Here is a 15,785-nt window from a genome sequence, read left to right on the forward strand (position 1 = left end):
TTCCAGTAAGTTCCACCAGTGCAACATCAGTGAACTTCTCTGCTAGTCACTGAGACATGGCCATATTCTCTCCAGCAAGGTAAGGATCTTAGTCTTGGCAAAAAGCGTTCTTGCTTGGGCACTCTATCTCAGCCTTATCAGTAATGGCTACTTTGTTGTTGTTGTTTAGTAATAGCTACTTCTTAAAACTTTTCCTGTATTCTTTGGATTTTCTTTAATTTCCCTGATACAGTCGGTAACTCTATTAAACTTACCCTCTTGAAAGTACCTGTGGCTTCTGACTTATGATTGGACCTTAACCAACACAGTTTATTTAAAGGCATTTATCACTAACTGAAATTATATTATTTGTGTTTTGCTTTGCTTTTAATGTTTTTTTTTTTTTTTTTTTTTTTTTTTTTTTTAGAGACAGGGGTCTCACTATGTTGCCCAGACTGGCCTCAAACTTCTGGGCTCAAGTGATCCTTCCAACTCAGCCTCCCCAGTACCTAGGACTACAGGCACGCACCGCCACAGCCGGCGTGTATTTGCTAAGTTTTTATTTATTGATATTCACCACTCAAATGTAAGCTCCATAAAGGTAGGCATTTGTTTCACTACTAAATGAATTCCTAGTACCTAGCATACTATCAGGTCATAGCAGATTCACAACAAGTATCTGTGACTGACTAAATGAGCCTCTGGCCAAATAAACCGGATTTTAATTTTAGAATTTCAACAATTTGATTATATAAAATAGGGAGATGACAATAATCTCTTGCTTATACCTGTGCTCACTCTCTCTCACATACACTCCTCATTCACTCACCTAACTCTATCTCTGCTTATTGTATTCCCTCAGTTGCTACTCTAAAATTAGTAAATAACTTATTTGACTGCAAAAATTCACCTTCCTGACTTTTAAACCTCTGAGGTCCAAGCAATATAATACAGAATCTCCCTCTAAGTATCTGACAAGGAATAGAAAACTACCTCTGAGTAAGGTGGAAAAGACTGGCAACTTCTCCTTAAACCTTACCCACAAATGTTAGCAAGATTCCAAAGAGTAGAAACAGTCATAACTCTCCAAATTAACCTTTTGGCACTCTTGGTTTAGAACACTCAAAGTATTCCTAATAATCTAAGACTTCACCCCCATTACTTTAAAACACTTTTTAGAACAAAAATTTGTGACTTACTTTAAAAACCAATCTATAATTTTTAAATATGCACCAGCCACTCCTTTGGAGTCTTTAGCTCATTCTTTCTCTTATGTATACAAATAAAAATATCTGAAAATCAATCTTTCAACTTTTCTGCAGGCCCATCTAAGTTGGATTTTACCCCTAGCCTCTCATACTTGCAGTCTTTCTTATTTTCACTTCGAAATACTGAAATAATGCAATGGTTGCTGGGATGTTCAAAACAATACTAGTACTTTGTGAAGTCCAAGGGCCTACTGCTCAAATTCATCCAAAGCAGCTAGAAAACACTGGAAAAATTCTGTTTTTGCCCTCTCTCCCTCCTACCTATTTCCTAATTCATCTCTGCTGACATGAGGGGGATAGAGAAGTAGAGAATGCCAAAGGGCACAAAAATGGGGAAAAGCTGAGTATAAAGTCTTTGGTGGAAATCACTTCGTTTTCTCACTAAAGAACAGAAACAAAGGTATCAACACTAACAAAAGAATGACCTTCCAGTTCTTTCCTTTTTTTATACTGCCTCACTTCAGCGTACACTGATTATCACATTTCATTAACTGTAAAGGCTGTTTTTTACTATACAACTTTATTTAACCTCTATGGCCTCATCTCTGAATATCAAGTTTCACCAGTTGCTTCCAAGATAATACATGCCCTCTCTTTAGAACACTGTCACATTTAAAACAGTTTTAGGTTGTCTGACAGTACAATCTCTGTTCTTGATTCTGGCAACAGACTACCAAAGCCAATAATAGTTCTATAAAATTTTATATTTAAAGGAAATGTTAAAAAAAAATAAAACTTTTCATTTTTGTTTTTCAGAAGAGTAAGGAAAAAATAGAAATATGTAAACCATATCTTTTTCTTTTTGAGACAGGGTCTCACTCTGTTGCTCAGGCTAGTGTGCAATGGTATGATCTCAGCTCACTGCAACCTCTGCCTCCGTGGCTCAAGCCATCCTCCCACCTCAGCCTCCAATTAGCTGGGACTGAAGATGCACGCCACCATACCTGGCTAATTTCTGTATTTTTTTTTTTTTTTTTTTTTGTAGAGACAGAGTTTTGCCATGTTGCCCAGGCTGGTGTTGAATTCCTGAGCTCAAGCAATCTGACCATCTAGACCTCCCAAAGTGCTGGGATTATAGGCATGAACCACCACGCCCAGCCACAGCATGCTTTCCTAAAGACAGTCTGGACCTAAGACATTTGTATTATTTTAGAGTCAATAACACATTTAAGTATAATTTCAATTGTTCAGAATATTATATTCTTGTATTTAATGGTGAGAGGTATTATTTCACCTTTCAATTTTGTCACATTGCAAATTTCAAGGAAAATTAAAGTTATGTTAAGTCTCCAGAGACATTATACAAAGTTTTCCAAAATGCAGTTGGTTAAGAGTTTTTTTCCCTTGCCTTACACTCAAGGTAGACAAATTATTTTCCACCATTGAAAAAAAAATTGCACAAAAGGCTGTGTGGTTCCCAAAACAACTGCTTCTTTTAAAAGTTCTCAATGATTTTCATAGTATAAATGCTAAATTACCTCAACACAAGTGTAACACAGTAAGTTTGAAGGAAACCAGAAACCACCATAAATAGTAACTTAAAGATGAGAGTACCTGGGCACCAATGGCTCACGCCTGTAATGTCAGCACTTTGGGAGGCCAAGATGAGCAGATCACTGGAGGTCAGGAGTTTGAGACCAGCCTGGTCAACATGGTGAAACCCCGTTTCTACTAAAAATACAAATATTAGCCAGGCATGGTGGCATGTGTCTGTAATCCCAACTACTGGGGATGCTGAGGCATAAGAACCATTTAAGCCCAGGAGTCAGAGGTTGCAATGAGCTGAGATCATGCCACTGTACTCCAGCCTGGGTGACAGAGTGATAGAACAACTCAAAAAAAGAAAATGTGATATAGTCTCCAAGAAATTCAAAACCTGTTGAGGACTATTATATCATCATTCCTACCACTCCCATTACATTTTCTAGGAATATCATTTTATTCATCAAAAAAAAAAAAAGATGAAAGTAACTTATTTTGGTTTTTCCACCTAACATTATTGTTAAAGTTTTACTTTTCAGGTTAGCAATGCTTTTAGAAAAATCTATGGAAAGCACGAGTGAGACAGCTGCCTAAGCTATGAGGCTTAGCCCTAGACAACATTTATTCAGAATTGTTCACTGACTTATGGCAAGCAACATTTTTAGTATAAAACTAAATATGGTGTCAACTTGTATTCTGTCTAGTCCTATCGGTGGAAGACTGATCTGGGGGCTCAGAAATCTATTAGGGTTAGGGGTGTCCAATCTTTTGGTTTTCCTGGGTCACATTGGAAGAAGAATTGTCTTGGGCCACAAATAAAATACACTAACACTAATGATAGCTGATGAGCTTAAAAACAAAATTGCAAAAATATCTCATGTTTCTTTAAGAAAGTTTATTCATTTGTATTGGGTCACATACAAAGCTATCCTGGGTGGAATGTGGGCCTCAGGTTGGACAAGCTTGTGTTAGGGTCTCATCTCCAATCTTGGCTAGCTATACAATTATAGATAAATAATGTCACCAGTCCAAGCCTCAAATCCTCATCTATACAATGCTGAGGCTAACCTAGATGATCTCTAAGATTCATTTCAAACATAATTTCATCTTCATCATTCCTACCACTCCCATTACATTTTCAAGGGATTTCATTTATTCATCAAACAATTATTAAACACCTACTGTGTCTCTAGCACAAACAGTAATCTGAGTGTACATTTTGATTGTACCACTGGCATATTAGAAAATTAGTTAACACATAAGCTTAAAGTTAATAATGGGATTAAGAAAAAATAGTTAAGTGGTTTATTTGGTTTAGAACTCACAGAATGATGGATTTATGGATCAGTACAAAACTCTCCACATTTGACACTGCTCAGAAAATAAGAACGTTATTAAAATACTGTGATTAATCAAAATGTAACAAGCCTACCACTGATATGATAAAACCAACAGCCAATATGTATAGACCCTATTTCTGGCCCGTAAAAGACAAAAAGTTATGATAAAGTCAGCTTTCACGGGGACAGAATCTCAGTCCAATCTCTAACACGAATACATTTCTGAATAACAATCTGTGCTGATCCTTCTTGTCAACTTTTAATGCTTCTAACTGATGAAAAGCATGAGACACCTGTTTATTTTAAGTACATGCTAGTGGCTGGCTTTTTCATCTTCACCTAGCTTTGTACAATTGTACAGAATGCATTAAATGCTTAATACAAACACACACAATGCCCCCCACTCAACTCCAAGCAGGGAGTGGGGGTAAAAGGATAACTCAGTTGCTCATAAGGAACACACAAAAATTAAATCCTAGAAGGAAGCTGGAAAAAAGAACAAATAATAACACAAGACAAACTATGGTATTAAATAGTCAAACCTTCAGGGTCTTAATAATGTGTTAACTCCCTGTTAAGACAAAAGTAAATAAAATTGAGGGTTCCTATAATAGGAAGAGAACAGGAAAGAAAGGCAGGAGGAGGAGGGGAGATAACATTTACTCAGCACGTAACAGGTGCCAGGCACTATGCAGGTAGTTTTCACTTATTCTTCTGAGGAACTCTACATATGAAAATATGCCTTAATAGGTGATATCTGCAGTAAGAGTTAACCATTTCCTTCATAAAAAAGATTCCAACAGCCTAAGTGTGTATTCTACCGCACAGGCACTGTGGACGTAAACAATCACTCTGCCTAGAATCTTGTATTTGTAACTGGAAGAGGTCTTGGGCCACCTAGGCAACCCATTCATCTTATGAACGATTAACTTAGGCCAGACAAGATAAGGGGCTGGACTAAGGTCATCCTTGTTTAAAAGCAGAGTTGGGATCAAACCAATAATCAATACATGGGTATGCCCCTCTGCTGGTAACTATTCAGTGAAGTTTAGTCATTACTAAGTTACTGACCACCTATTAGTACTTTATTAAAACGATCCTAATTATCCGATTATACAAACAGCACAGAATCTCCAAAGAATTTGTTAATTTCTATATATTTTTTAAACCAACTGATAACCAGTAACCTGCGTTTGAATTTGTCTATTTCCCTGACTGCTCTCCTTATTGAGATCCCAGATGCAAAGCGGTGGTGGAGGAACGAGAGGTGGTCAGTCGCTGAGGTAAGGATCGCCTCCTATAAAGCCCCACGTCGATGATCCTGGCCCTGGGCTCCCTGTCCCCTCCGCGATTTGTAAACCCAGAGCCAGGAGGGAGGACGGAGGATGAGTGTGCAGTAAAGTGGCTCTCGCGCCCTCGGCTCGCCAATTACCCTCGCGACACCGGGCCGGTTCCGAACGCGGACTGGACCGTTAAGGGGCTGCCTGGGCCGCTACGCCTCGCGCGGGCCGCCCCTCCCCCACCGCGGCCTGAGGCGAGAGGCGCTGTCGGCCGGGCCCCCACGGCTCCCCGAGAGAACAATACAGGGGGTCCCCTGCGAGGCTGAACACTAAGGCCCCGCGCCGCGGGCCTCGCAGACAGCGGCGAGCCGCAAGGCCGCGAAAGACCACGTCGCAGGAGAGCGAGTGAGACGGCGGTTATTCAGGGGGTTCAGAGGCCGCCGTGGCCTGACTGTACCTGACTCCAGGTGATGAACTCGTTAGTGTGGGTTTCCTCCACAAGCGTCCACAGCTTGCTGAGGAAAGCCGGCACGTTCGAACTCTGCTTCATTGTTAACGCGGCGCAGGGATTCCAAATTCTACACCCGAACACTGTGGTAACGGCGGCGGCGGCGAAGGCAGCAGCTCCCCGAGAACGCCCACAACGCAGGCGCAGCAGATCTCGGTCCCCGCCCCCCAACCCCGCCAGGCGCGCGGTGAGGCCGAGAGGCCGGGCGGCCGCACGTGACGGACAAGTCTCCTCGCTCCGCCTGTGCTCGCAGTGGTTCCGCGCCGGTCCAGTCTCTGGCCAATCCCAGAGGCCGACCACACAACAGAGAAAAGTGATTGGCTGCTACAGACACGAAGGGGGCGGGAGCAAAGGGGGTGGGAGCAGAAGTGGGTGGTAGCAGAAAGGGGTGCTGCCTTCTCATTTGCCTTTTATACAGAAGGCTTGAGGGTAGCGGGCCTTCGGCTTGGGCGACCGTGTTTGGTTGTTTCACGTGGAACAGCTTATGGTTTCTGGACTGTGGCTGGGAGGCTACAAAAAGCCCTCCAGGGCCTTTGAGTCATAAGTTTGGCAGCCGAAGTGTGGTTTGCACCAGTTTAGAGAAAGGATCATTCGCGTAAGGAAAAAGCCAGCTCTTAAGCATGATGTGCTAGGCCTCAAATTGAAACTGTCTTAAAAATAATGAACCTTGTTCTTACGTTTTCATTGGAAGAAAAAGCCCTCTTTAAAATGCATTTATCAAAAAGAGCAGTTTAAATAACTCACTCTCTACTACTTAGAACTGTAAACCAGGAACTGCAATTGATAATACATCATGTGCTGTTTTTAATCCAGTCATCAAGTGCCTACTCTGTACCCAGAATAAAAAGAAACAGGCTCGTTTATACTATTTTAATTAAAATAGTTGTTCCTGTATATACTTTACAGATCTATTCTTTTTGGCCTGAGAGATTGGTATAGTGGAAAAAAATAATGAAACAAAGCCTCTTGGACATTTTACTGTGTATTAAAATAAGCCGGTACTGTCATTTAGAGCAATTCCTTAGCCACCAGTGCCAGTTTTTCCCATTTCTTGATTGGGAGTAAGATCTATCTTTTTACCCATTAAGAGTGTCTTTAATAATATGGCTGTGAATATGCTTTGAAAATATGAAGTCTACAAAATTAAACTTTATTTTTACAAAAGTCGGCATATGAAGACAAAAACTTACAAACAAGTAAGAGATAAAACATTATACAAAAATTCAACATAGAATTGGTTTACTTCTTGGGTAAATATAAAATAGTACATTAAATATATATATCTTCCAAAGAGCAAATATTTATTGAAAGCTGCCTTTGTGCTCAGCACTGGGATGTTGGCTGAAGCAAAATCAGATATAAGGAAGCATACGTGTGATAGAGGAACTAAAATTTTATAAACCCTTATATATGCCAAGAGCTTTACATATATTATTGAATCATTCACAACAGCCCAATGAACTAGGTCTTATTACCCCATTTTCCTAATGAAGATTCTGAGACTCAAAAGTTGATTAATTTCCCCAGTCACAGCTAGTAAGTGGGAGACAGTATTTACACCCAAGCTTTATTGAGCTCAAAAGCATGTGCCCTTTCCATTGTAAAATGATGACACTATCTCAAAGCTCAAGATGCCTATATTCAAACTCAAGAAACAATATGAACACAGTGATCAGCACTCACTGATATATTAAAAAGCTAAATGTTTGGTATAAAATAAGTACTAGATAAGTTTAAAAAGACAGATTAGTAGGTTAAGGTGGTAAGGAAAGATTTCATGGAGGATAGGGACCTTAAGTTGGGTCTTGAAGTAAAAACAGATTTGAATAGCTAAAAGGATGACAACAAAGTGAGCAAAAACCAGGAAGCTAATGATCATGTCTATCTATGGAGGGAAACAGCTCAGGAGGTAAGATTGGTAATGTCTAAGGGGGAAATGTGGCCTAGTTTCATGGCATTATATTATTTTAATCTAAAAAATATATAGTGTGTTTAGATAGAAGCAGAAACTTGTCTTTGGACATTCAAAAGCTGAGCACTCATAGGGCTGAGCTTAGTCGGGTGCCACACTTGATTTAATGCTCTGCTCTCACTCTCTTGAAATTCTTAATTTTCGAGCAGTGAACTCTGCGTTTTCATTTTGCAATGGACCTTGCAAATTCTATAGCTGATTCTGTTTCCAATGTATGGCATCTTATAGACCAGAGTTTGAAAACAAGTCGTTCTTAAACTTAAGCATGCATCTGAATCACTTGGGGAGGACAGCCTTCCAGTAAGCAAATGAGCAATATCACCTATCAGGTAGTATTTGTAATACTTATAAGACCAGTGATAGGGATATTATTAACCAGATAAGGAAACCGTGGCACCAGAAAATTAGATGATGTATCCAAAATCATCTAGCTAAGGTTGGAATTTAAACCAGGTCTTTCATAGTCTGAAACATGCTTTTTAAATTTACACCAATGTGCCTCAAACTTTAGCCCAGAATCACTTGGATGGCTTCTTAAAAAACAAATTGCTGCTTCTGCTTCCATGACACTCAGCGAGTCTGAGGTACAGGCTAAGAATGTTTAGTTTATTTTTAACAAGTCCCAGATGATGCAGATGCTACTGGCCCTGGGACCGCATTTTGAAAACTGCTATTGTAGAGGAAAAATTAGTAAACTGACCTTCCCTTGCTACTAACATGTACAGATTTATTGTTATACTTCACTTCTTTTCTTTTTTTTTTTTTTTCTTAGACAAAGTCTTACTCTGTCATCCAGGCTGGAGCGCAGTGGTGTGATCTTGGCTCACTGCAAACTTTGCCTGTCGGATTCAAGGGATTCTCCTGTCTTAGCCCCCCAAGTAGCTGGGATTACAGGTCTGCACCATGACACCCAGCTAATTTTTGTATTCCTAGTAGAGATGGGGTTTCACCATGTTGGCCAGGCTAGTCTTGAACTCCTGAGCTCAAGTAATCTGCCACCTTGGCCTCCCAAAGTGATGAGATTACAGGTGTAAGCCACCGCACCTGGCCACACTTCCTCTCTTAATAAAAGCCAGTTGTTCCAGGAATAACTTAAATTACTACGTTTTGTTTTTCTTAATTGTTAATGTTTATTATAATTAATACTTTTCTGAAAAACTAAGTATTGAATAAAGTTTTCTTTGGAGAAAAGAAAATTATAACTTGTTGGCTTGTTTACACTTATTTATAAAACTGAGAGGGGAAGAAAACCGAATCAAGTTTTATCTCACAATTATCTGCCACCTATAGTATCCCTCAAGTATCAGAAGAAAGAGATTTGAGCCAGTGTCAACAATTTTGACATGTTTATAACACAAGAGGATAAAAATTCACTTTCTTAAAGGAGTTGCCTTCTATTAACTCCAATTTAAAAAGCTGGATTATTTTCATGGTTTATTTGCAGCCTAGAATGTAAGACTTAGATTTAGAATAACATTAGAAAATATGAATGACCCAGACCTTTACCTAGTAAATAAAAAAGCATATTATGGAGCAATTTGATGCTTCAAATCATCAGACGATACCATAAATTCTAGCTGATCAATTTTGCAAAACTAATTAGAATCAACGGTGCAACCAGAATTAGCTTTTAAAGATTTTTTTCAAGAATAGGATGATTAAATCCAAAGGTGAACTGCATAGAAGTTTCTACCTATATTGCTATCTGGACAAAGTGTTGATTTTCTTCAATTCTGGAATGACTTAGGAGGCCTTAGGCAAATCACCTAACATATCCCAGTCCTTGTTCCTTATATATAAGATGTGAATGAAAATACCTGCTATACTAACTTCACAGGGTGGTTTTGAAGATCAAAGTAATTGCCTCTTCCTCCAGTCCACTTTCACAATCTTTATGGATCTCTTTCTAAAACACAAATTTGAAAAGGTCACTTCCTGACTTAAAACCATGCAGTGACTTCCCATAATTTCCAGAATAAATTCAAACCCCTTAAGGGGCATAAAAGGCCTTCTGTTATCTGATGCCATCTACCATTTCAGTTATTGTCTAACATTGTTTACAGCACCTTTCCCTTTGCCACACCTAATTGCTTGTAGTTACCTCACTGGTCATATTCTTTTATACCTCTATGTATTTCCATAGGCTGTTGTCTCTACTTGTAGACCCCTTCTTCTTCCTCTAAATGCTTCCTCAACCTTCCTGGTAAAGTGCAATCCCGTACAAACATAAGTTCTTTTGTGAAATCTTCTTTGGTAACATTTATTATAGCACTTACTGCATCATATTATAATTACTTATTCACAGGTATTTTTTATTCTAGGCTATGAAACTGCTTCAACATAATACTATGCCATATGTACATTCACTTATTTACAATGACATTCACAGTGATATATGTTAAAATATCAATAAATATTTGTTGAATTAATAAATGAATACATGAACAGGTAAGTGTTCCTATTAGCCATCCGTTTAGTCTTGCATGACCCCCAAATCTGGATTAGTTGTTCCTCCCAGTATAGCTTTTGGAACCTGACCTTCATAGTTTTTACCACACTGTTGCTGCTCATTTACTTCTCAGCAACCCTCACTAGACTAGCAGATTGTGCTTGAATTGTTCACGCTTGTAACCTGAGCACTTGACGCAGTGCTAATAATAACATAGGACCTGCTCAATAAGTATTTTTTGAATGAATAATTTTAGCTTTTGAAATCCTTTGGATAAAATGTACCCTACCTAATAATAAGGAAACCCCTTACTATTTATTCTCAGTCAGTAGAAACCTTTTTGTTTACAAGAGAAGAAAATGAGGAGAAGAGCTTAAGGATAGCTCAACTGAGAAGCATGTGAATGAGGAGCTGTTAGTAACTGAGCAAATATTAGAATCCTGGAAATGCCAGATGTTAACAGAATGCTATAGAGGCCCAGGTTTGAGGTCATTTATATCTTCAAAACAAATGACGTTGGCAAAATGCTTAAGGACCCTTGAATGGGCTTTTGAGTAAGTGAAGAGCTAGAAGACTGTGAAAGTTAATTTTTAAAAAATTTTATGAAGCTTCGTTCGTCTACAGCAAAAGACATTGGCCAGAGGAGATTTATACATGGGAAATATGTTGGTACTGCTTGTACCAGACTTAGGCTGGAACTGCTTTACATTAAAACTCCAGTCTATTCCAGATTTGCTAGAATCCAATCAGTCCTACAACTAGGGTGACAAACTAGTTCAGGTTTGCACAATACATTTCCAGTTTTAATACTAAAAGTTCTATGGCCTAGAAAATCTCTCAGTCCCAAGCAAACCAGGATGTTTTGTCACCCTAACTCCAGCCTCTTCCAGTTATTGATGTTGGACAAGAAGCAGAGGCTCTTTAAAAGGAGCAAATATTGTATAGCAACTATGTAGATAAGGGATCTGAAAACCCTAATGCAGATTTTGGCCTGTCTGGAAGCAGTTTGGAGGCTCTCTTTCACAGACACCCCAACAGATAGCTGATAATTAGAAGGAATTGTTGTACCCCACAACTCAAGGTCCTCATGAAGGCTCAGTCACATGCTGCAGAGAGATGTTGATAAGAAAGAAAATTCAAGGTTAAAAAAACATCAAGAACTGGAAGCATTAGAAAAATGTACTGAATTAGAGAAATGGCCTGCAATGTAAGTCTTCCATTATTTCTACTAGAATAAAACCACATTAGGTTTTAAGTTTCTACTCCACTGGGACTGGTCTTGTTCCAAGAGGAGGTGGTGTCCAAGATAGATAGAAGGTGTTAGGAGTTCATCTTTCTGGAAAATATGATTTAAGTGATCATTTTATTCAAATCATTTGATAATTGAGCTCTTTGAGCTCCTCAAAGATGAAATGAACTGAATTATATGGCTTGAATACAGAAATATACTCATACCTTGAATATTAAACTGGAGAAATTGGCTTCACTGAGGAGGTTGTCACTGTCACAGCTGTGCGTCATGATCTAAGAGGTGTGTATGAAGAGCTGGCAATGACTGGAACACTTCTAACCTCTTTAGAGTTTAGTCATCTACTATGAGCAACATCCAGGTACCAGCCATAAAGAGAAATGTCTTTTCTAGTCTGTGCTCACAGTGTGGTTTAGTACAGTAGAGATGAAACAAAGGCTCAAGCTGCCGCTTTCTTGAAAAGGCATCCTAGGATAGAATTGAATGAATTCTGATCTTTCAGAGAAAAGTCTGGCATTGTCTGAATCTAGGAGTTGCTAGGACATATTAAAGATTTGCTAATTAATGGCAGAACTCTTGATTTATAAAGCCCTTATATATGGTAATTGTTATATTCGCTATAATTTACTTTAAAATACTACAATTTAAACAGCAATATAGTGTGATAGTTAATTGTAATCTGCACCCTAGGGGCAGTCAAGTTAACAGTTGAAATACCCTAATTAGGAATGCATTCTCCAAGTGTGGTTAGTTAGCATATGAAAGACTAATCTACTGCTTTTCCTATGAAGCTTTTATCTTAATGTTTATTTTTTTTAACAATACTAAAAGTTCTGTTAAATAGGATAATGGATGTGAAAATGATTTCTTTCTTGGTGAAATTAGTGAAGCTCAGGATATGTGTATTGACTAAAAATAGTGCATTGTCTTTCCCCATTTTTGACTAAGCTGGGGAGTGTTATCTTGAACTGGTAGCCTATTCTTTTCTCAAGTTGCCCTAATGTTAGGATCCTCATAGGTCCAGTATTCAGGGGATTTAGGTGGCCTGAAGCAAAAGTAAAAATAGAGGATTACGTGCCATATTTCAGAAGTTTTAAAGATCACAAATCAAGTTAACAAGCTGTTAAATAAAATATGTTCAGCCAGGCGCAGTGACTCATGCCTGTAATCCCAGCACTTTGGGAGGCTGAGGCAAGGGGATCATGAGGTCAGGAGTTCAAGACCAGCCTGACCAATATGGTGAAACCCTATCTCTACTAAAAATACAAAAATTAGCTAGACGTGTTGGTGCGTGCCAGTAGTACCAGCTACTTGGGAGGCTGAGGCAGAAGAATCGCTTGAACCTGGTGGGGCGGAGGTTGCAATGAGCCAAGATCACACCACTGCACTCTAGCCTGGGTGATAGAGCGAGACTGTGTCTCAAAAAAAGAAAAAAAGCTCTAGTCTCCTAGCTTGACAAATGTGTCTTAATAATAATAAAATAAAAAGATATATGCCAAGTCATAGTTTTCAGCTGGGCATGGTGGTGCATGCCTGTAGTTCCAGCTACGCAAAAGGCTAAGGCAGGATCGCTTGAGCCCAGGAGTTTGAGGCTGCAGTGAGCCGTGATTGCACCACTGCCCTCCAGACTGGGTGACATATATATATAGTTTTCATAAGACACTAGGTTGGCAAAATATTTTTAAATTAATTTTGATCATAATTAATTATTGTTTGGTGTTCTGTTAATGGAGGAATGTTTTAGATGATTAATAAAATAGAGATATATAATTTGTAGATCATTATATCTTTATTCCATAAAATTATTTTTTCTTGCTTATATTTCAGTTAGATTGTTGTCATCAAGGTATTTGAAAATGTAATTGTATTCAAAGTACAACTGTATTTAACAACCAAATTTAAATATATTTTATAAAATGTATTTCAAATACATGTTAAAAATAGGAAAGTTAAGGTTTTTGTACATTTTGTTTTGAAATATTTAGAAATGTCACAAAATTATAATACATTTCAAATTTGCAAACAAAATTATTCATATAAATTTAACATTTTAAGCTTAATATTTTGAAACTATAATCAGATCATATTAAATGTTTCAAAAAATAAACTCTTTTCTCACTCTGAAGCAGCTGGCATGGGCACAAAGTAGTACAACCTGTAAACCCTGTGTTTCAAGGGCTTAGGAGAAGCATTTTCCTGGAACCCTTAGTTGTCGGAATGATGTTTAGAGTTTTACTATGCCCACACGGAGAGCTGGATTCCAAATGATAGAGGTGACCATTTGTTCCTTAATAAATTAATTTTTTTGTATGTGTTACAATATTCAGGGCCCTCTAAGGTGCTGGGCTCCAGGAAGAGATTCTTCCTCTAGATTGTAAAGGCAATACTGCTACTTACAGTAGATTTTTGTCACCTGACTTTCTTGAAACTTAGCTAAATCCCACTGTTAGAATACTATAACATCTACGCAATGTACTTCATCAGGTTTATACAGCAGGGTAAATAACTTTTTTGTGCCTTCTTACTAATACATCTTTGTATGTATGGCAGAATTTCTCCTTTATCATGATGATTATTTTAATGTTTTTAAAATATAAACTTCTTTCTGGTGGTAGGGTTGTGGTTAACTCAACTTCACCTAGCTCTAACTCTTTGAAGCTACCAAAATAGTCATTGTGGATAATCAAATTGGCTTAGATTAGTTCTCAGACGTGTAAATTTGGCAAAACTTTCTAAATTGATGCAACAAAAAAGATCCCTACATCGAACTATGAGTTTAGTTATCTGGGAAGTTAATTTTCAGTGCTTGGGGTCATAGGTTTTATTGCATATGACTTTGTAGGCATTGATAGCTAAAGATACATTTCAAGACATACTACAAAGCACTATGGCTAATAAAGATCTCCTAGTATCACCCTGTGAAGAACTCCCATTGCCTTTATGTAGGGGTTATGTCATTTATTTTCTTGATTTATTTGAACAACCTACTATTCCCTCTAGTTTGCATTCATACAGGGTAACTCATTTGACAACCTGGTGTCATCCTTCCAAATTTTCTCCATTCACAGTAGGTTTTATATATATATTTATATACATATAGAGAGTTTATTGGCATTATTTTTCCATGTAACATTTCTCCAATTTTAAAATTTATTTTTAATTGCAGTAAAATTTACATAACATAAATTTACCATTTTAACAATTTTTAAGTGTACAGTTTAATAGTGTTAAGTACATTCACATTATTGTACAATCAATCTCTAGAATGCCTTTCATCTTGCAAATCCGAAACTCTATACCCATTAAATAACATCTGTGCTCTTTCTCCTCCCCTCAGCCCCTGGCAACCACCATTTTATTTTCTGTGGTTATAAATTTGACGACTCTATTACTTCTATACTTGGGATCAAACACTATTTGTCTTTTTGTGACTGGCTTATTTCACTTAGCATAATGTCTTCAAGGTTCATTCATATTGTAAACATGTATCATAATTCCTGTATTTTTTAAAGCTAACTAAAATTTGTATGCATATACCACATTTGTATGCATATACCACATTTTGTTTATTTGTTCATCAGTGGACACAAGTTATTTCTACCTTTTGACTATTGTAAATACTGCTGCTATGAACATTGGTGTATATAAATAATTTTATGCAGTTTGCTTTTCTCACTTGACAACACATGGTAGAAATTCTTTCATGTCAGCTGGCATCACTAAAATTTATTCCTTTTAATAATTCCATGGTATTCTGTGGTTTGTATGCAGCACAGTAGATTTAGTCATTCTGCTACTGGTGAGCATTCGCTTTGTTTCAAGGTTTTAATTTTTTCCACTCTGAGATGCTGCAAAAATATTCCTTAAACATAAATTATTACATATTGGTGCTTTTATTTCTCTGGAGTAGTAAATTCAGATTTTCAAGTATAATTTGCATGGTAAATCTAAACTTTCTATTACTGTACCTGGCTATAAAAAAAAGCATGCTGCTGTTTAAAAAGCCCCACGTTTGAGCTAATAGAATGCTATTGTATATGTATCTAACACTATGACGCTCCTAGCAACAAGAAATGTCAACATCATGCTTCTATGGTAATAGCAAATGTCTAAGTAAGACAGAGAATAATCTAATATTTAGAGCTCAGGGGTGATTTCACCTTTGGATAGAAATAAAAGGAGATACCTTTATTCTTTGGTATTTTCATAAGATTAATGCAAAGCCAGGAAACTGTACATTTTATTACATAGATTTTTC

General features: G+C 37.7%; 1 protein-coding gene across 2 annotated transcripts in view; it reads right to left on the reverse strand.

The window, feature by feature from the left end:
• The window catches only part of HSF2 (heat shock transcription factor 2), a 42,813-nt gene extending 36,728 nt beyond the window's left edge, over positions 1-6,085 (reverse strand). Inside the window, exon 1 of one of the 2 annotated variants that reach the window (XM_012450061.2) lies at positions 5,807-6,085. In XM_012450061.2, coding sequence (XP_012305484.1) covers positions 5,807-5,899 — 93 coding nt within the window. In that variant the 5' untranslated portion in view covers positions 5,900-6,085. The remainder of the gene's footprint in view (positions 1-5,806) is intronic. The other variant, XM_012450060.2, reaches the window with a different exon arrangement.
• Between the last annotated feature and the right edge of the window lie 9,700 nt (positions 6,086-15,785).

The sequence above is a fragment of the Aotus nancymaae genome, unplaced genomic scaffold (genome assembly GCF_030222135.1).
Source record: "Aotus nancymaae isolate 86718 unplaced genomic scaffold, 86718_ANA_hifiasm-v0.15.2.pri h1tg000040l, whole genome shotgun sequence".
Lineage (NCBI taxonomy): Eukaryota > Metazoa > Chordata > Mammalia > Primates > Aotidae > Aotus > Aotus nancymaae.